Source organism: Sylvia atricapilla, chromosome 16, assembly GCF_009819655.1.
Source record: "Sylvia atricapilla isolate bSylAtr1 chromosome 16, bSylAtr1.pri, whole genome shotgun sequence".
Lineage (NCBI taxonomy): Eukaryota > Metazoa > Chordata > Aves > Passeriformes > Sylviidae > Sylvia > Sylvia atricapilla.
The window spans coordinates 8,944,687-8,969,525 of NC_089155.1; the positions used below are offsets into that span (position 1 = coordinate 8,944,687).

General features: G+C 47.1%; 1 protein-coding gene across 1 annotated transcript in view; it reads right to left on the reverse strand.

Annotated features, from left to right (window-relative positions):
* The window catches only part of COL20A1 (collagen type XX alpha 1 chain), a 48,087-nt gene that overhangs the window by 14,229 nt on the left and 9,019 nt on the right, over positions 1-24,839 (reverse strand). The window contains exons 9-25 of the mRNA XM_066330860.1: positions 24,025-24,189; positions 22,910-23,082; positions 21,727-21,856; positions 21,060-21,205; positions 19,310-19,433; positions 18,502-18,641; positions 17,796-17,925; positions 17,126-17,268; positions 15,925-16,057; positions 10,818-10,960; positions 10,091-10,220; positions 9,525-9,581; positions 6,547-6,585; positions 4,630-4,768; positions 2,825-2,967; positions 2,323-2,432; positions 1,471-1,629 (exon numbers count right to left, since the gene is read on the reverse strand). Coding sequence (XP_066186957.1) covers positions 1,471-1,629; positions 2,323-2,432; positions 2,825-2,967; positions 4,630-4,768; positions 6,547-6,585; positions 9,525-9,581; positions 10,091-10,220; positions 10,818-10,960; positions 15,925-16,057; positions 17,126-17,268; positions 17,796-17,925; positions 18,502-18,641; positions 19,310-19,433; positions 21,060-21,205; positions 21,727-21,856; positions 22,910-23,082; positions 24,025-24,189 — 2,204 coding nt within the window. The remainder of the gene's footprint in view (positions 1-1,470; positions 1,630-2,322; positions 2,433-2,824; positions 2,968-4,629; positions 4,769-6,546; positions 6,586-9,524; positions 9,582-10,090; positions 10,221-10,817; positions 10,961-15,924; positions 16,058-17,125; positions 17,269-17,795; positions 17,926-18,501; positions 18,642-19,309; positions 19,434-21,059; positions 21,206-21,726; positions 21,857-22,909; positions 23,083-24,024; positions 24,190-24,839) is intronic.

The following is a 24,839-nucleotide window of genomic DNA, read 5'->3' on the forward strand; positions in this document are numbered from 1 at the left end:
CATTCTGATTAACAAAAAAGCACACACTGCACAAAGCCAAACAAAATAATGAGGCAGAGATTAATTTTTCTTTCCTTGACACCATTTCTCTTTTTTTTTTTCTTCTTTTTTTCACTCCATGCATTTAACAAGGAGCGAGCTCTACAGACCAGGGAGGGTGACAGGCAGCATACGGATACAGATGAGCCCTGCAGATCAAGTGGCATTTAAAGATTTCTTAAATTAAATAAGGTTCTTCCATGATAACCAATAATGAGGCACTCTGTCTTCTCAAGGGCAGCAGAGCTGTGGGAGATGTGAAACGTTGCTGTGCTTGAAAAGCAAGGGGAGTAGGGATGGCACAAAGCTGTTCATTATTTGGCCAGACCTGGCTAGCTAAGCTGCTAGCAGAGAGAATTTGGGAGGGACAAGGAAAGCACAGATTCCTGCCTTGATGGCCACAGGCTTGTGACCAAATTGCCAGAGAATTTATCTGGGAAACAAGTAAATACTGATTGAAGACACTGTCCCCTGGTGTGTTACACAGCAGACCCCATTTCCTTCAGGCAATTCCACTTTTTTCCTGGTGTATCCCAGACCTCTGCCTCTCAGTTTGCAATTGAGGATGGACGTGGGACAAAGTTTTTTTACAGTGCTGCCTGGAGGTAAGGGGAGTTATAAATCACCTCATGAGCCGTTTTCCCCTGGACTTCTAAAAGCAGAGCCAAGGAGCAAGATCTTCACATCAGTGGTGAATGATTCCCTGCAGCCCCACTAGAACCTTGTGAGTGATGAACTTGCCACTGATTCTGCACATAATTGACACTCCTGCTTTGGGGAGTAAGAGTGGAGCAGACAGACAGAAGAAGGGTGTTTTTGCCCTGAGGACTGTGCACAGGCCAGGACACTGAGTCCACACATCCCCTTTTCCTGTCCCCTTGCAGGGAGCAGCTCCCTGCAGAGCTGTGTGAAGCAGTGAGGACACAGGCCAGCACTCACTGTTGGGTTTTGGGGTTTTTTTCCAAGGAGCTGCTGATAAGAAGCCTCTCTACTGGAGATCATTTCCCCCTCATTTTCATTCAGACAGACAAATCCAAACACACTGGAGACAGAGGCACATCCAGCTCTGCTGCCTTCAGCCACCAGCATCTCCCGACATCGCTCCGCGTGGGCTCATGTGCCCGAGTTTCCTTGCAGAAACAATTCCCAAACCCATCCCCAGGCAGGAGATGCTCTTGCCCACCCCTGAGGGATGCAGCCAGCAGAAAGCTCCTCTGGGACACTCTCCTGCTGCCATCCCCCATCACAGTCCCCACACCAAGGCAGGGGGGGACAAAACCCATCTCCCAGTGCTGGGAAAGCTCATTAAACGCACAGGGATCAGCAGGATCAGGACACAGCTGTGCAGCACGGCATGTTGGAGGGTTCAGATGAGGGTGAGGTGACTCTCCTGCCCTGTGCCCAGCCCAGGCAGCACATCCCAGCACTCACGGGCACGGAGCCGCTGCGGGGCCCTCTGGTGCGGGTCACTTTTCCAAGCATGAGGAATCCGGCGGTGGAGACGCTGCCGAGGGTGTTGATGGGTTTCTCTGCTATTTTCTTACAGTCCACATAGAGTTTGACCTTGGAGTGGCTCACGGCCACGTGCACCTGGGCAGCAGGAGGAAAAGTCAGTGTTGGTTGGGATGAGGAGCTCTCCTAGTGACAGGAACACTTTCTGTCCCCTCCCCAGCCTGCTGCTGCCACTGGTGGGGTGTTTTTAATGAGTGAATGGATGGAAGGGGCTCAGGAGTAAGCTGTAGTATGTGTTTTACCCTGTTGATCCCCTCACTTCTCCTTTCTGGAGCTGAGTGATGAATGCCCACAGATGCCCACAGATACCCACAGAAAGAGCTCATTGCTCATTTGGGTGTAATCCCTTTGCTATGAGGACATAGACTGCCAAACCCTCCACCTTATTATGAGTGATAAAGTGGCTTTCTCAAGGCTGGATTCTCCTTTTCTTTCATTCAGAACTAAAGGGTTACCTAAAGTCTAAATTTTATATATATACGAATTTCAATTTTTCCTGATTATAAAGACCTAAACAATACCTCAGTTTTTGGAGACTGGGGAAAAAAATCAGTAAAAGGGAAATTGGAAAAATCAATATGTGGAAATCATATTTTGATCACGAGATCCACCTAAGTTCTTTACAATTATGAATTTTAGCATATCAAAGAAGTTGGCCACTTCCCTGGCAATCAGGATGCAAAGCATTTGGATGATCACTGCCCAGTTTGAACAATTCTCCCTGACCAGAGTGAGATCATGAGCCACATTTCTCCCTCTCTGGATAACGACCTTGTGAAAGCTCCCATAGAATATCTTCTTCACTTCCTGCTCATCAAAGGACACTTCCTGTAAATCACTCTTGTAGTCATGATTGAAATAGGTCAAGGATTTCTTACTGGCTGCAGAGAAAATGGGACAAATAACACTTTAGAAATTGATTTCACACATATATACAATAGTAAATAATTAGGCTTAAACATGGTGGAAGATTTCCTATATTATCAAGAAGTACTTCTAAACAATGGGGGGAAAAAAGGTAAAAGTAAAAAATATGCTACAAGTAGAATAAAAATGAAAACACAACTTTCAGTTGCACTGGGCAGTGTTTTAAAGGTGAAGTTGGCAGCCACGACAGACCTTCCCAAGAAACTGCTCTGAGTAAGGGAACCATTAAAACATCCCGAGTGAGTTCTGCTGCTTGCAAAGGTGTTTTAATGTATTAAACGTATGTATGCATATTAAATGTATTAAATGTAATCTATTATTTCATGTCTTTGGCAAGAAATCTCACGGTCAAGGTTGACACCCAGGAGAGGCTGGAAGTCCTCATCTGTGACCTGCCACACAGCAAAGGGCTCCTTGGGGGTGTCGGGCAGCAGGCGCAGGAGGATGATGATGGTGTGCTCAGGTGGGATGGAAAACAGATGCACATCACTGGAATGACACAAAGCAAGGGGACATCAGGGATTTAAATCACCAGGCAACACCCTGCAGCCTCATCCTGCTGTTTGCTGGGCAGGGGGAGCTGGAAAAACTTTTCTCCCAGGAGCTGATGGTGACATGTCCAGGAAGAGCCTGTGCCTTCTGGAGCCTGTGGTGAGTGATGAGCTCTCTTGGGCCTTTTCCTCATGCCTGAAGGATGCTCAGGTGGAGCTGTTGGTGTCAATCCATCACTGTCAGAGCTGCCTCAGGGAATGTCACAGCAAGTGCAGCCTCAGTTCTTTGGAGATGAGAGCTCAGTGGAGGCTTACAAAACATCCCTGCCAGGTTCCAAAGCACTCCCCCAGGTCTCCTCCTCAGGGAGGAGGAATGGTTGCCATGTATCATGGGGTAAATCTTTAAACCTTGGCACAAAACTCTTGGCTTAAGGACATGGTTTAGTGGCAGACCTGGCAGCATTAAGGTAATGGTTGGACTCGATGATTCTTCCAATCTAAATGATTCTATTATCCTCAATCAGTGTAAATGCCCTTCAGGGATAAGCACTGAGCCCACAGAAAAGCCCTCTCTGGGTCCCCACACCCCAGCTGCAGGATTTAGACTCAGCAGCAGTGAGAGGATACAAAGCAATAAGGGAAGGTCAAATTGGTTTGGCCTGAAACACGCCTGTAATCTGAAACAGGACACATTGGCACGGCATAAACACAACCCATCAGGCATCTTTTCAGGACTGATTCATAAATAATACAAGTATTTTTCTTTCTCTCTCAGTTTCTGAAGGGGTAATGTCCTTGGAAAGGCATCTCTAAGAGCTGAACAAAAGGATTTGCCCACCATTTCCTGAGGTTTTAGACCAAAGGTTTCTCTGAATCTCCCCCACTCTGTTTACTCTAAGAAGCTTTGCTTCTTTAACTAAGATTAAGCGGAGTCAGTGGCTCAGTAATTAGGCTTTAAACCAAGTAGCAATGAATGTCAGGAGTCAGATCTCTCCTGATTCATAATCATAAAAAAGGAATGAGGTCACAGGAGCTGCCTGGCTTGCTTGGGACCCTGTGGAGAAGCTTCATATGCAACGGAATGGGGTCAAGCCACAACCCAGAGCCAGTGGTTATTCCCTCTCAACAATGCAGCCCAGGCTGCAGAGAGCAGCTATGAGGGATATTTTCTAAAGCAAAGATCTCTCTCCAAACCAGAGATGTTTGGGGGAAGGGATTGAAGATGAAAAGGTGACCCCAAACTGCCAGCCCTGAAGTGTAGGTGGCTGTGGACAGAATGCCTAAAGAGTGGCGCAGTGTCCATACATGACAGGACCTTCATGTCCATTACAGCAACTAAAAAGCTGAAAAAAAAAGTGATTTTGTGGAAACCACAAGCAGCACTGTGAAAATGTTTGGCTGTACAAATGTATAATAAATACTATTGTGTCCCCTTAATTTCTATGTGACAACTCATCTCGAGGAAAGTCAAGGATTTATTTATTAACACATTAAGTAAAAACCCTCTGGCTATTTTTTTCAATCTACCAACGGTTTGATTTAGCTGATTAGATTTATCATTTCATTTGGAAGTTGCCAGCAGGGCTGCACCATTCCTCCCCAAAACAACCTTCCTTTGCTGTGCACGTGGCATGAGGCTGAGCCAGAGCTCTGCTCCCACCTGGTCCTCTGGGTGAGCTGGATGTCCCTGAACAGGGTGAAGGTGCGGGACCCACTGAACACAAAGGGCTCCATGGCTACGCCTTTAATAGAGGAATATTCCTTCTCTACCAAGCCAAAAACTTCCATCATATCAAACCCTGGGACAAAGTAAAACAGAGAAATCAGTGGTTAGGCAGGAGTGCAGAAGAAGTGTGTCTGAAGAGCAGGTTGAATTAGCACAGAGAAGGTGACACGAGAAAATGCCCTCAATGACACAACATCAGCTTGAGTGTACCCCTCAAATGGCAGCCAAGGAAAATAAGATTGTGTGCACATTTTTTGTAATCCCTTCCTCTTGGAGGAAAGTGGACAAAAGATGGAGGCTTTCACAACTGTGTTTTAAAATCTTCAGAATGAAAAAAAAACAAATGAGAAAGTTGTTACTCCAAAGATTTGTTCCCTTCAACTACACACAAAGTATTATCTTCAAAAGGCGTGGAATCAGTCCAGTAATTGCTAGCAGGGAGAGAAAATGATTTCTACTCTGAAATGCCTTATGTGTAAGAACCAGAAAAAAATAGGAAAAAAACTTTAAAATACAAACTTTTCCATTTCTCCCTATTTTCAAGAGACACCCAGGGCTGACCTGCCTTGTGTGGGCGACAGAGATTCTCCCCTGACACCTCTGACATCTCCTCTGGCTCATGTAGCTTCATCTCTCTCCCCCGGCTCATCATTAAAGCTCCAAGTCATTTTCATTGCAGGTTTCTGTTCAGTAAGACAAGATCTCACCGTTTGGATTCTGTTTGAGTTTATCTGAGTTTGCAGCAGACTGGGATGAAAGAGATGGTTCCTTCTTGAGCAAATAGAAGGGCTTCATTTCAGTGTGGTGCTTTCAGTCTGGATATCCTCACCCCTTCACCATTCACAATCTTATGCAGTTCCTTGGCTTGAGTTTTTATTTTGCCTGGGGGTTGCCCAGGATGCTTTTATTTTATTATTTTTTTCATATCCCAGCAGTGCAAGGGAGTTTGCCAAAATAAATTACCTACTTGAGGGTCATTTATCTCTGGTATGGAGCTTAAAACACTGAGACTTCCTTTAAAATGCACAGGAGGAGAAGACTTGAGTCACAATTAAAAACGTATTGAGATATAATCCCATTATTATCACAGAGTCGTGGAATCATGGAACAGCTACAGCTGTAAAGGACCTTAAAGACCATCCAACTCCATGGACAGGGATGTTCCCTGCAAGATCAGTTTGCTCAGGGCCAACCTGGCCATGGTCAAAGACGAAGTGACTCAGCCACAGGGTAACCAGAGCTGAGAACTGCAGCCAGTTTTCCTCTGCCTCACCTGTCACTCAGAGCTCTCCGGGAAGGTGATGCCCCTTTCTAAGAAGAACTCACTGCTCTCTCAGTAAGAAACACTTGCAGCAAACCCAACAGCATGAGCAGCTCTCTTGGCACAGAGAGGAGAAAGGGAAAATTCCTGCCCCACAAAACCCATGCAGCCTGACTGCAGAGAGCTCCTCGGGCAGAGAGACCTCTGCAGGGTGCACAGGTGACCCCGGGGACACACTGAGAGTTTGGAGTTTGACATTCTGAGGAGCCTTTGTGAGCTAGGAATTCAAATCCTCTTGAAATTCAAGGGCTGTTTGAAGCTTCACCTCCTTAAGGCTGGTGAAAATCCTGGTGTTAAGCACTAACAGCCGAGAGCACGAGCTGCTAGAGCAGCAGAGCATAACAATTCAGGTGCTGCAAAATATTCTTCCACCTGACAAAAGGTATGATCCAATTTTGGTTCTCAAACTTCTCCCCTTTTCCTTGGGACATTATCCCCACACTCAGTTCTTGCACAGGTCTCCAAACCAAGACCAGGCAGTGTTTTCAGTCACAGCCCAGCAGCACCAGGGCTTGGATCTGCTACTGTACCTCTTATGGAACCTTCCGTGGAGGTGATGCTGGGGCAGGCTGTGAGGACAGAATAAAAGGGGAAAGCTGTTAGAGGAAAAAAAGACAGCAGGGGATTATGGATGCAAAAATGAACACAGTTCCTTTGGACAAAGCAAAGGGAAAACATAGCGAAACTTAGAATATCCTGCAGCTTCATTCAGAGCTTGGGCTTTAACCTTGTTTATATATATATGGAGAAAGAGAGAATTGATGTTTATGCAATCATAAAAGTTGTTTCCTGGCTTGCCTATCACCAGAATAAAAATAGTGTCTTTCATCATCAAACATCTCCATGATCACTTTGGGCTAACTCACCTGGCACCTGATGATATGAAATACAAGAGAGCATCGTTTTTGGCAAGTTGGTTTTTTTTTTTAAACAGACATCAAAACTTTTTTTTTTCTTTTAACAGTGCTTTAGTAATGTGGTAAAATAAAGATATATGCAGTTTCAAATTTTGTACCTGCAATTAAAAATACACACAGAAAAAATTGTATCTCAGCTTGAGAGTCTGGCTTTTGATTTCTTTCAGAAAACATGGAGAGTTTTGAAAAGCTTTGCAGTTTGTCTTTCAGAAATCCTCTTGATGAACCCTCTGAAGGTGCCACAGGATAAAAAGCAAGACCAGAGAAGAGGTGGGGATGAGAAGCTGGAACCTGAGGCACCAGGGCTATCAGCACTCTGTTTAAAGGCTCAGGTAAAGGGGAGTTTTAGAAAACAGCTCATGAATGCTACTCTCAATCATCTGCTGCCATGTAAATCCCAGGCCATGGATTGGCTATAAACGTGGATGCCAGATGGAGCTGGGACAAAGGGAATGCTTGATGCAAAATGAGAAACGTCCCTGAAAATCAAGGATACTTGGCAGGATGGGCTGCTTCACAAGGAGTGTTCTAGGTCATCAGGATAATAGAATCTAAGAGGTCGTTGAGGCTTCAGCATAGCCTTGCCATTCTTGCCTCAATGCCATTTCCTACCTCATCAGCAGCCTGAGTTCTGTAAAATGTGTAAAATATTGAAAGGAGGTGACTCACTTTCCCCAAAAGACCTGAGATTCCTAAGCCTCTAGGAGTTTCAATGCCATTCCTAGTGGTGAAGAAAGGGCACCCAGACTATGACTCTGATGGCCACGGGACCATTAAAGCCAGGATTTAAACCACAAAGACTTACAAGGTGCTGTGACCTCCATTGTTCCAACTGGTGCTTAATTTTTTATATACCATAATTCCTGTAGAACTGGGTGTGAAACTATTGAAGGGATCTGTGGAAACCCATTAAAAAATCAGTTCCTGAAACTTAAACTTTCCAATGCTGAGCTTGACCAGCCCTTGCATGCAGGATCTTCAACCTATACACTGCTCTTTCTCTTCTCCTCCCAGAAATCAACATTTCTAAATCTTAAACAGTGGTTTGGGTTGGAAGGGACCTTAAAGATCATCCAGTTCCATCCCCATGCCATGGGACACCTTCCACTATCCCAGGCTGCTCCAAGCTCCATCCAACCTGGCCTTGGACACTTCCAGGGATGGGGCAGCCACAGCTTCTTTGGGCACCCTGCGCCAGGGCCTCACCACCCTCACAGGGAAGAGTTTCTCCCTAAAATCTAGTCCAAACCTGCTCTTTGTCAGTTTGAAGCCTTCCCCCCCTGTTCTATCAGTCCACACCCTTGTGAAAAGTCTCTCTCCAGCTCTCTCGGAATTGAAGCATGATGAAGGAAAAACAAAAAGGAAATTATCCCAAAGCAGGCTGTAAACTTGTTCATTTTCCAGGTACCTGACTTTCTTGTTTGGGACTCAGTGAGCTCATTCTGACCCTTGCCCAGGCCCCAGAGACCCTGTTGCTTACATCCCTGGCAATTCTCCCCTCATTCCCAGCTGGCAGCACAGGGATTGCTTGCAGCTCTTTGATCAGGCAATGCTCAGCTTGGGTGAAGCCTCTCACAGTCAGGGCAAGGATCCCTGACACTGGCAGTTTCGCTTCTGCTTTGAAGATTTTTCCCTAGACTTTCCAGCCTAAGATTCCTGCTGTCATGTTATTTTCTTTGGTTTTTGTTTTTCTCTCCAAATCCCAGCCCAATGCAGTTATTCACTGTTCAATGAACATTCACTCCTGCAATGTCAGACCATTTCTCTCAATAATTTGGTTGTATATCAATATTAGAGTATTTTATTGCACATCCAACTGTTTTCCCACCATTGTTATGTACTGTGTCTCCTCCAAAAAAATATATTTTACAAAACATAAAGAATTTAGTATTTCTTCTGTTGTCTTTTCAGCTATCATGGCCAAACATCTATATTAAATTCTACAAGGTGACTCATCAGCCTTTTGAGAGCATTGTTTTCTGCTTGAAAGTTCACAGGACTCTTCCACTGTGATCTGAACACCTCAATAAACCACTTAATCTTGTACGTCCTTTGCTGGCTATAAACTAAATTTTTTCATCTAAGTTGCCTGATTCTTCAATCTTGACTTCACTCAATAAATTTTAAAACTGAAATTTTGCTTGGAATAGTTTCAAATAGTCAGGGAAAGCCAGCACTGCCACAATATCTGCATTCTAATATTTACTTATTAAAAACTTTTTTTATAACCCCATTAATTCAACATTTCTCACTAATCCATTTCATAGTTTGCTTTCTATCAGCTATGAGAGCATATGCTCATTAAATTTAATAAGGGACTTTACAGGGAATTTTAATTTAAAACATGTCACACTTCCCTGCACCGTATTTTAGTCAAGTTGTGCAGAAATCCTCTAAAATACTGCAGGTCTCTTTACTGAGCCTGCTGTTAAGAAGTTCTGTGGTTTCTGGTTGTCCTTGGGTTGTCCCCAGGGGCATCTGTCAAGAGCTGATGGACCCCTCCTGCTGCTCTGCAGAGCCCACACTGTGCTGTCTGCTACTGAATCCCAAACCAACAACAACAAAGCAGGACTTTGGAGGAGATGATTTACCCTCTGCTTTAGGTGGGATGAATCCTCGGATGGAAGGGAATTTGGACAGCACCGGAGCTGAAAGAGAAAGCAATCATGGGATCATAAAGCTGGAAGAGACCTTAAAGGTCACCAAGTCCAACATTTGACCAAATACCACCACGTCCGCTCAACCCCATTGGGAAGTGACACATCTGCTCAGGTTTTAACACTTCCAGGGAGGGTGACCTACCACTTCCCTGGGCAGCGTTGTCCAGCACCTAATCATTCTTTCAGTGAAGAAATATTTCCTTATATCTGACCTGAACCTCTCCTAGCCCACCCTGAGGCCATGCCTGAGCTCTGGTGTTTAAGATTGTGACACCTGGCTCAAAACCCAGAGGGCTGCCAGCCCTTCACACTCACCCCAGAATTGCCAATAACTCGCAGGAGCACAGAAATTGGGGCAGGATTTTCACTTTTCATGGCTAATATTCTATTGCTGAGCAAAACCCTGGCCTCAGGCAGAGCCCAGGGAAAAACGAGGCCACTCTTGTCCCAGCAGAGGTGGCCTGGAGGCTGACAGTGGAGCTCAGCTGACCCTGTACCTGTCCGTCCCGTGGTGGATGTGCTCTCGCTCTCTCCCGTGTAGTGGATGGCAGAAATGGTCACCTTGTAGGCTCGATCAGGCAGCAGGGACTGCAGGGTCACACTGCTGCTTTTGCCAGGAGCCATGATCTGCAGAGAGGGGAAAAAAATAGATCCCAGAGTTCAGGGTTCTCATTCCAGCTCTCACTCACAGCCCAGGGTTAGGTGGGGCTGACTGCTGGGGTGTGAGGCTCAGAGCAGCATTCCATTTGGCTCAGCACAGGAAAGCTTGGCTGTGTGTTGCTGTGGGACTAGCAGTAGCCAGAGGAAAAACTTTTTCCCATACAAAATTCCCAATATTCCCCATGGAAATGCAGCAGAAGTGCCTTATAACAGGATAACCGGGCTGTTTAAGTAGGGAATCTGTGTTTTAAAAGGATAATATTGAAACTCCCTAAGCCAGAGATGCAGTAGGTTTATCCCCCACCCCTCTGCCTCCAAGAATTCCCCACCCCAGCTCAGGGAGCAGAAAAAGCTCTGTTATTAGTGGCTTTGATGGAGAAAAATTTTTTAATTACAGAAGAGTCTAGGAGTTCTGTTTACAAAGCAACACATCAGCAAGAAGAGATTTGGGTTTGAGTCCTGATGTCCTAATGGTGACCCTGACTGGAATCAGAGCCGAGTTCCTCTGGTCCCCATGAGCCTCTGGCCCAGTGTCTGTGCCCTACAGAGGAGCTGGACACTCACAGTTTGCTGGGCAGCAGCATCAGAAACAGGGCTGAAGGTGATTTTGTAGTGCTGAACACGGCCATCAGGAGGGGTCCAGTGCACCTGGAGGCTGCTGGGGGTCTCAGAGTCGATGAAGAGGTTGGTGGGTGGGCTCCTGGAATCTGCCACAGGGGTGGAAGTTGAGCAGCATAAAAAGCAGGGAGAGATTTCTGTGAGTGGAGCCAGCAGTGTTTGCTTCCAGGCTCATTTCTGAACACTTCAGTGCTCTGCTGTGCAGGTGACCAACACTCAGAGCAGACACAGGCTCCCTGGGCACCAGGCAAGAGGGAAAACAGATCCTGGAGAGGATGAGGATTGCCCAAGTACAACACACCACAACTCAAGCATTCAGCAATTCCAAGCCTAGGACATGGGAATAATTCTTGGAAAGGTGAAAGAGTCCTGGAAGCACCAGGCAAAGACACCCATTGTACACATCATGAACAAACACCAAGGGTGCTCGAACTGGAATTGAATTTCATCAAGCTGGACAAACAGTGTTACTGGCAATTAAACCTGGATCGCACATTAGAGTTAATCCATATGATTTCTAATATTTTTCAGCTTTTTCTGTATTAAAATTATTTAAAAAAAAATCCCAGAGCAGTCAGCACAGCAGAGTTCTGCGTAGAGCTCCTGACACCAACACCCATAGCCCTGGAATGGGTCACACACAGTGCCTGAGCTATCCCCTCTTCTCTGGTCCTGGCATGGATTCCAAACAGGTGATGGGCTGAGCCAGACAACCAGAAAAGAGTTTGCCAGAGACAAATGCTGAGCAATTTTTAATTATATTAAATGCATTTCTTTCCCTGGGGTCGTGCTGTGCAGCAAACAGGATCTGACCACAGAGTCTCTTATGCTGGAGGGATTTCTCTGAGCAGAGGTTAAGAGGAAGGAAGGGAAAGGCAGAGGAGGCTAAATCAGTACAAAAAGAGGCTAAAGAACATGGGGTCATTTGCTCCTGGTGCTTGTTTCCAGGCATAAAAGCATGTGTCTGTCCTGAAACCCATGCTGGTGTGAAGACATAGAAGTTCTGGGCAGAGAAAAAGAAGAATTTATTCAGAAGACACTAAAACTGGTGGGTGAGCCCTAAAGACAGTCGAAGAAACACACCCAGGTGAGGAGGTCTTTATTCTGCAGTTTTCCTGTGAGGAGGTTCTGCCCACCCAGCAAAGCCTGGGGTGACCTTAAAGCACAGGTTGAGTGAAGATCATTTGCACCTTCATTGATCCTCCTTCTCTTTTGTTTATAAAATGAGCTTACTTTTACTGATGCTGAACCGAGATTGCAGCAGCTGAATCAGGCTGGAGGCTGTTGCTGTGCTCCACCATGAGGTAAAGCAAAGAAGAAAACAGGAGTGGGAATAAAGTCACTTTACCAGCACTTGATTAGTCAGTGATGTGTCTTTGCTGCCTGCACTGGCTATTTCCTTCACCTCAGCTCAGGGGAGACTGCTTGAGTAAACTTTAAAGGGAGAGTTAGGGGAAGTCTTTAGAGTCAGGTTTGTTCTGGAAAGCCCTCAGGCCTGGCAGAACTTGATGGCATGGATGTGACAGACAGGGGACAGGCCACCTCCTGGAGCTGCCCTGGAGGATAGAAGCATCTCTGCCACCATCTGTGTCTTTGTTTACCTCTTCAACCTCTGCTCCTCCACAGGAGCAATCCCTGCATGCTCTCAGGTCTAACCAGCATCACAGGCACAAAAATACTCAAACAAGAATAAAACCCTGGGCTCCACTCCATCAAAATGGTCACCTGCAATGATTTTTCTATATGAACTACAAGCCATGTTTTTTTCCTGCCATGGGTTGAAGCTTCATTCCCACTGCTAGGAAGAGTTCACTGAGGAGCTGGATAAAGAGATTTCCCCACAGCTTAGCTGGAGGAGCAGGGCGCACAAGCACTTTGCAAAACACTTCCATACAAAGCCAGCCAGGGTGGCTCAGCCAGGTTTCAGCAGCAGTTCCCATCCAAACTGCCCTCTCCTTGTCCTTCAGGACTATTATCAAGGGACTCTCTTTTTTTTGCTCGAGTTCTTTTTCCCTGGCCTGGATGAAAGAATTCTCCCTCAGTACAAAAGAAGGTTCTTGTCTGATTCTCAGCAGGAGCAAAGCCACCCCTTCCAGCATTTTCCAAGAACCACCATTCAGCAACACCCCCAAGTCCCAGCAGATTCCTCTCAGGAAAGCATCCTCTGCACTCCCCTGTGCTTGCTTGGAAGGTTTGGGTGGCTTTGAAGTACCACTGAGGTTGTTTATTAGTATGACAAGTGATCACTGTGAAAGCCTTTGGTCAAGGATAAGGACTTTTCTACAGCTGACAATTTATAAAACAGACTGAAAGGAGAGCTCAGCTCAAATGAGAATTCAGTCTAAATATAACAGAGAGAAAAGAAGAAACATCAGAACCGTGGGTAAGCAGCACACTTTGACTATTTTGTTGTCTGTGGGAAATACATCAGCATGCTTTTGTTCCTGCTCTGCCTCTTGAAAAGTCTGCAGGGAAAAGTTGGCTAACTGGGTTACTGAAAAATAATCCCAAAGTTTTTCTTTCCTCTAGTCAAAACAAAGAACTTTAAAAAATCCAATTTCTCCAAGGGAAGAAGGGACCTGCACCATATCACTGTGCCCAAATTTTCTTTTCCAGCTAAAGCTACTCACTGATTTTGAGTTCATAAAATGACAAATCTCAAACTATAACTTTGAAGCAGCTTTCCTTCCTCCCAGAAAGATGAGTGACCTCATTCCAGTCCTTCCAAATGACCCATCACAGTGATGAGAGTTGTTGGTTTTTATAAGAGGATGATGTTTCTGGTGACCTGTATCTTGTGATGGGTTGGTGTCTGCAGGTCCCATGAATGTAACATATTTGCTCTCAAAATGTGTGTTTTAGGTGAGACAAGAGGCATTACGGGCCCTGAATAAAATAAATTTGGTGTTTTTACGTCACTCCAAGGGAGAAACTCGGTTCCATTTCACAAAACCAGAGGGAAAGAGCTTTGCTCTGACCTGGCAATTTTTTATCCCTTGACCTTCAAAGAAGAAAGTATTCCAGGGAAGCTGAAGGACAGGGAGAGAATCTTGTGTTACCAGTTCCTGCTGAGTTTCACTTCAGTCGTTGCCCTTAAACTTCAGCGTTTCTTGGAAATTCTACCAAGACATTTTTAAGAAAAAACTTCATGACTTGACCTATCCTTACATAAAGGGATGTTGCCAGGAGAGAAGAAGAGAAAAGCAATGATGAAAGCGAAAGAAAGCAGTTTCTGCCTCCCACAGTCTCCTCTAGCACACACTCTTGGTATTGTTCAGCACAGCCTCATCAGTGCTGTTCACCACATTGCCACCCAAAATCTGCCATCCTGAGAACCACACACCTTCCATCACTGCTTCAGCCCTCAGAATGCCATTTTATAATGAAAACTAAGGGGGAGAGGGCTCAAAAATCAGACCAGGGTGTCTGGGTTTTCAGACAACATCAGAGATTTCCATGCTGTGTCTGTATGAGTTGTTATCCACCAGCTCTAATGGCAGATTAACACCACTGGACATCCTGACCAGGCACAGTACAGGGTGGAAGTTTTTGCTTGAAATATGGAAGATTTGAAATATAACCATATCCCAGGAGTTCCCAGAGTCCTCCCTAGTGCCACATCAGCCCATTCACTGCACAAGCCTTCAGCAATTTTCTGACAACCCCAAGTTTCCCCTGACCTGCCCCAGAGCAACACTGGAAATCACCAGGGCACCTTTCTGTGCCCCTTTTCCTCTGTGGGCACTTCTTACTTGAACATTAGAAAAGAATTAGCATCCAATCCATCCAAACCATTGATTTCACCTGCAAATATTGGCTGGGACAAGTGTGGCAGTGTCCTCACTGCTCCTGCAAAGGGCCCAGCAGCAGCAGCCAGGCACTGAACCCTGTGTTGGCTGCCCAGCTGCACACCTGGCTTCCTGAGAATTTTGCTTTCTTCATGCAAAAGGCAGAGTCTGACAATTCCCAAGGCTCCTGCACAAGGACAGCAGCTGACAAGCAGAAATCAAATTGCTTTCCCTGTCCCACTGTGGGGCCAGCAGTAGCAAGGACTGGCTTGTGCAAATGTGCCTAGAAGGGCACTGTCACGTTCCATTTTGCTGGGCTGAGAGAGCTCCTCTGACATTTCATAATTCAGAGCCTAAAACATAGTAATTGATTTTCCTACACCCTCCAAACAGCTCTAATTGTCCTCTTGTCAACATATATCAGTAGGATGCTTGCTTTTTTTCCCCCCTTTGTCAGTATGCAGCTCCAAGGTACTTGTCTAAGGTAGCTTCCTATAAAAAATATTTTCATTATTTATTATTAATAAATTCTGAGCTTCTCGTTTCAAGATTACCATTTACTTCAAGCTTCACCAGCCCAACATCAGCCTAAATGGGTTTATTCTGCAGAGGAGGATGAGATCTGAGAGGGCAGGGAGGACTGCTGGTGTTGAAGGGATTGTGTTCCATTCACTTCCAACAAAGCCATTTTACAGGCAATATTAATTACCAGGACCTCTGGGAGTGCCACTTTTTAACCTCGTATCCTGCCTGTACAAAGCCAGATTTAGATAATGCTTCCAAGGCAGAGTGTGCCTGCAGGATTCCCTCCCATATTTGTAAATGCCCTCAGTGAGGCACAGCTCAGCAATGACACAGCTCAGGAAATCCTCACCCTCCCTACAGGCAATATTTTATTAGCCAGAACCATTCCTTAGGCAGCACAGTGCCACGTTCAGCTGAACACCCTCAGAATTCATTTCCATCCATGCGCTGCACTGAGGCAGGGGAGGGATGAAATGTGTTTTACGTGGAACACGTGCAAGGATTACCAGGTGCCTCTCAAATGCACCAGCCTGATGTGATTGCCCAGCCTCTTGTTCTCAGGACAGGTTGAGAACACTTTCAGACAGAAACCTAAATATCTCTAGCTTTTTTCAGACATTTGGGTTTGGGTTTCAGAGCTGGAGGTGCCCAGTCTGAGCTGCAGGCGTGTGTTGGGTTGTGAGGCATCCCATGTCCCGTTTGTCACCCCCGGGCTGTGGCTCCCAGCACTGGTCACTTACTGGTCCTGTGGTGAACAGAGACAGTGTCACTTCGAGCACCATCCTTGTAGTAGGCCCAGATGGATATTTTGTAGTCAGTGTTCTTCTGCAGGCCGGGCAGGACGGCTGTCACCACATTTCCAGCCAGGGAGAGCTGCAGCAGGCGAGGAAATGAGTCAGTCCCACTCCCAGGCATTCCCAGGCTGGCTCATGCCACACAAGTGCCTGGCTCACAGATTGTCTGTGGGCACAAATGAGTTAGCACCAGGCTTTGGGGCCAAAGTTTACTGTTTGGGGCTGCACACGTGTAAGCAAAGGCAAAATTCCAGCCAGTGAAAAATGCAGAGCAGGTGCCTGTGCATGGCAGCCCAGTTACATTCAGCAGCTCCTTCAGCACCACAGCACAGAGCTCTGACACAAGGCAGTGCCTGCCAGGAGCACAGCCCCTTTGCTGAGTTTCCAGCTTCTAGGGCAGCAGGGAACAAAGCCCCAGTACCCCTCTGTTCCAGCCCAGATGGAACATGTTTGGCCTCACTCACTGCAGGAGAGACTTGGGTATTAAGCCTATTAAATTGGTTTGACTTCATACTGGAAATAGGGGTTCAGATGGAAGAGGGCACATAGTCCATCCCTGCCCCTCCTGCACCAGCTCTGTCTTTGGTCATTCTCCTTTGTGTGCTCCTCACTTGGACCTCATCCTCCCCAAAGAGCAGTATCCCAAAAGTATCAGTGCTTGCTAGCACCGAGGAGAAGAGAAAATGCTTCACCTTCTTAAAAGCAGTATCTTCAGCTATAGATACTTGAGTATTCTCTTTTTCTTATCCACAACATCCTGACATTGGGAACCGGTGATCCTCTGCAACCCCAGATCCTTTTCTACTGAATTGCTTCTTAGCTATTTGTTCTACATCCTGTATACCTGTGGTTAATTATTCCTGCCTAAGCTTAATACTTTCTGCTTGCCCCTATTAAATTTCCTCCTTGAGGTTTCCTAGAACACTTCTGCAATCTTCCCAGAGCCTGTAGGACTCTGCCCTGCTGTCCCTCCTGCTTCCAGCCCTCAAGGTGACTGCTCCACTAAAAGCCTGACCCAGGAGGGATCCTGCTGAACTGTTCAATTGCTGGAGAGCATTTCCCTGAATAGTTTTCCACAGCTCTCTGCCACCCTGGCAGGTGAGTCCCGAGCCAGCCAACCTCCCCAGAGCTGTGTGTGGGCTCATACCTCCTGAGGCTTCTCTCCACTGGCTGTGCTCCACTTGATCTGATAGACAACCACATCCGAGGCAGCGACGGCTTCCCAGTGCAGGCGGAGGCTGTTCCCGGAGAGCTCGGTGACCTTCAGGCCACGGGGAGGGGGCACCTTCACTGAGGGGGGCACAAGGAACACGGGCTGAAGTGCAGGCTCTGACAGCAGCTTGTCAGAGCCAAGGTGGGGAGCAGATGGCTGGGGAGCAAAACATCAACCGAGCAGATGTCTGAGACCAGCCTGTCTGTCGCTTCTGCAGACCCGGATGACAACAGTCATCAGGACAGGCAGGGCTAAATTATTTTTAAAGCCCTAATTAAGACAGGTTATCTCGTTTACAGAGAGCACACATATCACATCACTTTGGTAAAGGGAAGTAGGCTAGGAAGGCTCTCAGGGATGCAGAGGTTAGTGATATATCATGGGTTTATTCATTTGCTTCTTTTCTTTATCCCTTCCACCGCATTTTGAGCATAACGCAGCTGGACATATTCCACACACAAAGAACACCAGCCATCTGTGCTCTGTGCAAGAGGTTTGGCCACCAGCTGCTGGGGCTAGTCTTCCAAACGTCTGAGTTCAGAGACACATAAACCAACTTTGTCACTTCTTACTGAGGCTAGAAGTATTTCTGTTCCTTACTCACAGGTGGTGACATTGCCAGTAATTGGAAAGGAGTCCCCTTCATCATATGTAGATCTGACACTGATGAAGTATTGCGTGAGGGAGGACAGAGGTCTCAGGACAGTGGATGTTGCAGTGCCAGGAACCTCCACCTGCAGAAGGGAAGTGGTGTGAGTATTGTAAGAGGCCGGCTGAGACACTTGGGCTGTCCAGCCTGATGAAAAAGAGACACTTCATTGCAGCTCTTCAGTATTTAAAAGGAGTTTATAAGAAAGATGGGAACAGGCTTTTTTTGCAAAGCCTGTACAAGGAGTCCTGGCTTTAAACTAAGAGGTAAATTCAGATGAGATATAAAGAATTTTACAATAAAGGTGGTAAAACCCTGGCACAGGTTACCTAGAGAGGTGATGGATGCCCCATCCCTGGAAACATTTAAAGCCTGATTGGATGGGGATCTGAGCAACCTGATCCAGCTGAAGATGTCCCTGCTCACTGCAGGGGAGTTGGACTAGATAGTTATGGATGTCCCTTCCAACCCAAACCCTCCTGTTATTCTAGAGGGTACAGCTGCAGAGAGGACAGCATGTGGTGATAGCTGAAGCAGAAGTGCCCATTTCAGAGCTAGCACTCTGCCAGCACACAAGCTCTCCCTGAACCACACAGCTGAAGGACAACTGGGTGTTAACCAACTCCCCAAGTCCCTTTTTTTCCAGCCCTTGAGGACTCACCTGTGCAGCGTTGCCCCCTCTGCCAGAGACATAAGTGACGTGGTGGGCGCGCACGGCCGCCGCTGCCGCCTCCCAGCTGACCCGCACGGACGCATGGCTCAGCTCCGAGAAGCTCAGGAACCTGGGAGGGCTCAGGGCCACTGCAACAGCAGGCAGGGACAGCCACCCCAGTCAGGACAGCATTCCCAGTCAGGACAGCCTTCCCAGTCAGGGACAGCACTCCCAGTCAGGACAGCATTCCCAGTCAGGGACAGCACCCCCAGTTAGGGACAGCACCCCCAGTTGGGGACAGCACTCCCAGTTAGGGACAGCATCCCGAGTCAGGGACAGCACCCCAAGTCAGGGACAGCACCCCCAGCCTTTGCAGGCTGCACAAAATAAAGGCCACCCGCAGCCTCTTGCTGCTCTCAGATGATCCCACCTTGAACTAAGAGGCTGGTTCATTATGCAGGAAAATATTCCCTTTATTCACTACCACACACTCATATGGGGGGTTATGAGGGGCTGCTGTGGATTTAGGTGAGGAAACAGCCACATGATGACCTTTTTCCGCCCCCCCCCCCCCCCCTCACTACAAAGACTTCAAGGAACACCTCTTTCAGGGCTCCTTTATTACCAGAGGGACACCTTTTTCACAGCTCACTACGCGGTTAGAGATCCCCTTGGGGACCAATATTCACTTCAGATCCAGCAGAAAAGAGGCAGCATGTGTACAAGCCACATGCACAATATGGGAAGCACCTCATTTAACACGTCTCTCCTGCCCTGAGTGTTTAATAACAACTGAGTAAGCAGCAGCAGCACTTACGGGTGGTTTCCTGGATGCTGGCTGGCTCACTGGCATCCTCCCCATACATGGCATACACTGCCACAGAGTACCCAGTGCTGGGGGACAGCCCCTCCAGCAGCACCTCGGGCTGGGTCACCTTCACCTGCCAACAGAGAGGGGTTTTAGGGTCCCCTTCAGCTCTAGGGTACCTCCCAATGCATTTAAGAGACCTTACAGAGGCACAGGCCAAGGACCCTTTGGTTACACTAAGTAAACATCTCCACTCTAGAATGGTCTTAGATTCATAGTATGACAGAATATCCCAAGCTGGAGGGGACTCCCAAAGCTCGTCAGGACCCAAATCCTGCTCCTGAACAGGAGAGCTCTGCCATGTGCCTGAGAGCGTTGTACAAATTCTCTCTGACCTCTGTCACCGTGGTGCTGTGACCATTCCCTGGGGAGCCTGTTCAGTCCCCAGCTGCCTCTGGGTAAGGAAGCCTTTCCTGATACCCCACCTACACCTTCCCTGACACAGCTCCAGCTGTTCCCTCGGGTCCTGCCACCGGTCACAGGGAGCAGAGATGGGAGCTGCCCCTCCACTCCCCGTCCTGAGGACCCTGCAGACCTCGATGGTGTCTCTCCTCTCCTCCAGTCCCTTCCCCACCTGAGCTCCACAATTCTCTGCCTGCCTTGCCCACCAAACCAGCTGGGGATGCACAGCCCCTGCTCCTCACCCCGCCCTGCAGAGCCCTGAGTGTCTCACACCAAAACGCTGCTGTGGGCTGGATCAGGGGCTATTCGGAGCTGTGATCCCGCTTTTCCCAGCCCCACGGGCAGCTGTGGCAGGAGCGCTGCCGGGCTGCTGCCATCTGCTGCCAGCTCGGCACGGGCACAGCGCTGCTCCTGCAGCCTGCTCCCCGCACAAAGGCGCGACATCCAGGAGCCCGCACCCACTGCAGCACAGTTATAAAAGGGTGGGAACATTTCAATGCTGGTTTTGCAGACGCCCCATAGGTCTGGAGCGTTGCACTCTCGCAGGCAGCAGGTCAGGTAGCTGTGGGAATGTTTTAGTGTGATGAAATATAAATTTGAATGTTGGTGTCGCTTCAAGTGTTCTGAATCTTATAAAAAAATCCCATGATTATGACCTGAAAGTAGAGTATTAACTGTTCTGTTTTGAAAACATCCTGCAATTGCCCCTGTTGCTGCTTATTCCAAGGGGGAATCTCAGTCAAAGAGGCAATAAACATTCCTCCCCACTCACTTTGGTTTTTTATAAAATTCATATCAGCAGCCTGCAGGTACTCGAGATAAGGCACCAAAATGCACAACAAAGGGTTCTTAGAGGTTTTTAAGGAATTTCCATTATCAAGCATTGTTTAGTTCATATGCAGTGCCGTAGCTCTGTTTTCAGATGTCAGCAAAATCCACCCTAACACATTTTCAATTAACATTTAAAGATACACACAGTCAAGTTGTTTATGTACAGCCTCAAGGATGCATGATTACACTTGGGGCTGCACGGATGTGAGTTTAATGCCTTGGTTTCCATTGCCCCAGGAGGCAGCCAGATCTCTCCCATGCTCTAATTTCCCACATGAAACCCTCACAGCTATAAATCATTTTGAGACAAACCATTAAAAAAGGATCTTTTATGAAAGCTGTTTCTTGACAATAATTCTGATACATTTTTTTTCTTTAACCACACGATACCAAAGCTTAGAGCTAGCACTAATCTCAGCCCAGGCAGAAAAAAAACCAATATTATCACTATTGTCACAAACTCTACCTCTGTTGTATAGTCCTCTGCTCCATCAGGGGCTGCAGAGCAGAGCACCAGGTAGTGTGTGGCTCCCTGGGCTGCTTTCCAGCTCAGCCTCAGACTGTTGTGGCTCAGCTCAGAGACGCGCAGGGAGCGAGGGGAAGACAAAGGCACTAAAGAGAAAAATAAGGCACAAAGGTACCGTCAGTGTACGAGGTCTGAAACAACCCAAAACCCAGGGGACACCTGGCTTTACAACACTGGTGGGCACCTAACTGGCTTTACTGCAAGGTGGTGGGCACTTACCCCATGTCTCACACAGTCTCTGTGTTACAGAGAGTTTAATTCACTTGGAGACCATGGATTTAAAGGAAAAAAAAAAAAAAAAAGAAAAAAAAAAAGTGAAGAGTTGCAATATATTTCTGACAGGATGTGTTACTGGCACATTCTGCTTTGCAGAATGACACAGGTGGAAAGGACCCCTGGAGGTCTCTGGGCCAACCAGCTGCTCAAAGAACAGGCTGCTCAGGGTCTTGTCTGGTTGAGTTCTGAGCAGCTCCACAGATAACCAGAGCTGTAGGCAGGCTGAACTTGAGCCGGGAAGCACAGAAGGCAGGCTCTGGTCCGAGATGGTCAGAGAGGGAGCTGTGCTCACCTTCCACCAGCAGCCATCAGCACAACTGTCACTACTCACACGTAGAGGTGACACCTCTGAGCGCGTCGCCCGCAGTCGTGCCGTAGACGGGGATCACCGACACCAGGTACTCCGTGTGCGAGGTCAGGTTGGACAGCTGCACCCAGGACACTGCTCCCTCCAGGACCACCTGCAAGCACAAGGCAGGGCTGTCAAGGCAAGGAGGTGCTGATGATGATGCCTTAGGAAGGCTGACCTGAAACACAGACTGGACAGAGCTGGAGAATAAAGTGGGTATTTATTGAAACGCCTCCAGGATACACCTTGGGCAGGATGAGAACCTGACCAGAGCTACACCCAAAGTGGACTAAAAGTGGTCACAAAAAATGGCTGACCAGTCATGAAGCCTTACACTTTTATAAGTTTTGGTCCATTTGCATATTAAGGTTTAATTTCCAATTCCAGCTTCAGGCTGTGAGGTCCCGTTCTTCTTGTTCCTCCCTTCAGTCCACCATTGTTTGTGCTTTTGGGCCTGAAAGTTGTCCTTGGTCTTCAGCAGGAAAAGGATTTGTTTTGTCTCCCTGCTCTATGAGGAGAGCTGACTAACACTGAATATGAAACTCAGAACTACACCCCTGGGCAGCACAGAATCTGAAAAACATGAAAGCTAAAACTTAAAGCATTACTGCTCTTCAGCAATGGAACAGCTGAACTGGCCATCCCTGGCCAGTGTGGATTCTCTGTGGCAGATCTGTGCCCAGAAACATGAGGTGGAGTTGCCCTCTGTGCTTTGTGATAGCTAAAGTCTCTCCGAAACAGAGAGGTGAGAGGCAGAAAGGATTCCTGTCCTCTAAGCCTGGGATTTGTGCAAATGCTGAGCACAAGGCTCTAGTCATGCTCTCACTGAAATCAGTGGAAATTCATCCACAATTGGGATTTGCTTTTTTAAATCATATCCCTCAAAGATAAGCATTCTTGGACAGTTTTCTGTACCTGAGTGTCCTCTTTGAGTCAAAACACATAACTTAGGGAGGGGATAACACTGGCTAAGAGAAAAATCAACATCTTCTGTCTTGTCGCCCAATTACCTCATCACATTTACACTCGTTGTGTATTTAATTTCATCTCTGGCTTAACTGATGTCCCACTACCACCCTCTTTTTGTCCACCCAAGCCCATTTAAATTCCCAGCCACCCTCTGGAGGTGGTGGCACTGTCAGGTGTCCCAGGAAAGGTCTCTCACCTCCTTGGGGGTCCCACCCTTGGATGGATAATACACAACCCGGTATTTCTTCGGTGGTCTCAGAGGAGGGCTCCAGGCCAAGTGCATGCTCTTGGAGGTCACAGCTGATATTTTCAGGTCAGTTGGGCTGAGCTGGAGACCCGTGTTCACAGGGGTGTCTTTGACAGCGCTGCCTAGGAATTAAAAACACAGTTGTTTTCTTATATTCATACTTCTCATGCCAAACGTACTTTCCAGCTCATAAATATGAGTGACATTTTTCAAATCAAGTTGCAGCCTCCTTCCCTGTAGAGTGCAGAAACTGTTCCAGACTGCTCTGAAATAAATATTTTAAAACTGAATGTACAGAGAACATAAATACTCCATAAAGAGCAGGCTGTGTATTTTGCTGGGTGCTGCAAATAATTCTTCAACACAAGTCTGCATTCCTCAATCACAAAAATTTGCCAAAACTAACAAGCAAAATTTACTTTGGGTTCTTTTTGGAGAAGCTCATTTTTCCTCAGCCTAATGTTCACCTTTGTAAAATGTCTAATTACTCCAAATGCAAATCAATAAGAATAAATTAATTTATTTATATAGATGCCCAGAGCATTAGACTAAAACTATGTTTGAAATTTAGATGTTCCCACTCTAATTTGACTTAGGTCAATCTCAGGGCAAAAAGAGATATAAATATGTACGCAATATTTCTCTTGAGCATCTAAACTAACATGTGGAGTGGTTCTTCATGGTCTTTATCATGCAGCTGTTTCCAAGCAAAGGAAAGAAATGGCTGCTCGATTTGAATTTGAAAATTCCTTGGAGATGCAACAAGCAAAGTTTAGTGGAGGGAAAAATGTGTTTAGGTGTTTTATCTTCTCCTCATCCTACCTCCACATTTACCCCATACACTTTCCCTAGTATATTTTCTTAGTTCTTCTACTTTTTCTACCTCTTTTTGAAAGGAAAAAAGGAGACAGTTACAACACATTTATCACACCAAATGATAAAGGAAGAGGGAGAGCTTTTCCCTGTAATGGTAATTGCTGTCATTAGGTGATTTTATCCTCCAAGAGGAAAGGGGATGGCGAGCAGCAGGAAGCTCAGCCCTCACCACGGAGGTCCCACTTCACCTGTGGCTTCCTTGTGGCTCCTCTCCTTGATCCTGGTGCACAGGACCCGTGTGAGTTTGCCCACCAGGGAGCTGAGCAGGGGGAAGTCCAGCACGTTGTACACGGTGAGCTCCAGGGGCTCTGAGGCCACCTGCCTCAGCTCCGCCTCGTCCGCGTTCTTCACCCCTGCCAGCAGAGAACCAGGCTCAGAAACCCCCAGGGAGCAGCAGAGGAACTCCCAGGGATGGGCTCAGCACCACCCTGCCCTCCCAGCACAGCCTCCCACCACTCCACTGCCAGAGTCTCAGTGCCCTGGGCTTTGCTGCAGCAACCACCCCAGCCCAGCCTGGGCTGAGCTTCCAGCTCAGGTGGCCTTTAGTGGCCTGGAGACAGCCTGGTGAATCTTCCTCCTCTTTTCCTGCCTCCCCAACACTTGCAGGCTTTGCTATCAGAAAGGTAGATATTTTTCAGCCCGAGAGGCAGTTGGCATAAACGGATGAGGGACTGAATGAACAAACAACCATTTTATATTTATGAGGTGCCAGCGCTCCCCACAGAGAGCCTGTTGTGCATCGGAACATCACATTGCATTTCAACAGTCAGGGATGAGCAAAAAGCAGCCCATTTATATAACAGAACTTCTCCATCACACAGCATCCTCCCTCCCCATCCTCCAGCTCCCCATCCTCATTAACTCTCTGCTGACCACAGTACAATACATTTTGCTTTCCCTGAGCTATGTTCAAGGTTCCCTAACACTGCCCAAAAAGGCTCAGCAACTCTCCTCCCTCTATAAAAGCTACTTACCTGCACAACCTTATGCAATAAACCCTCAC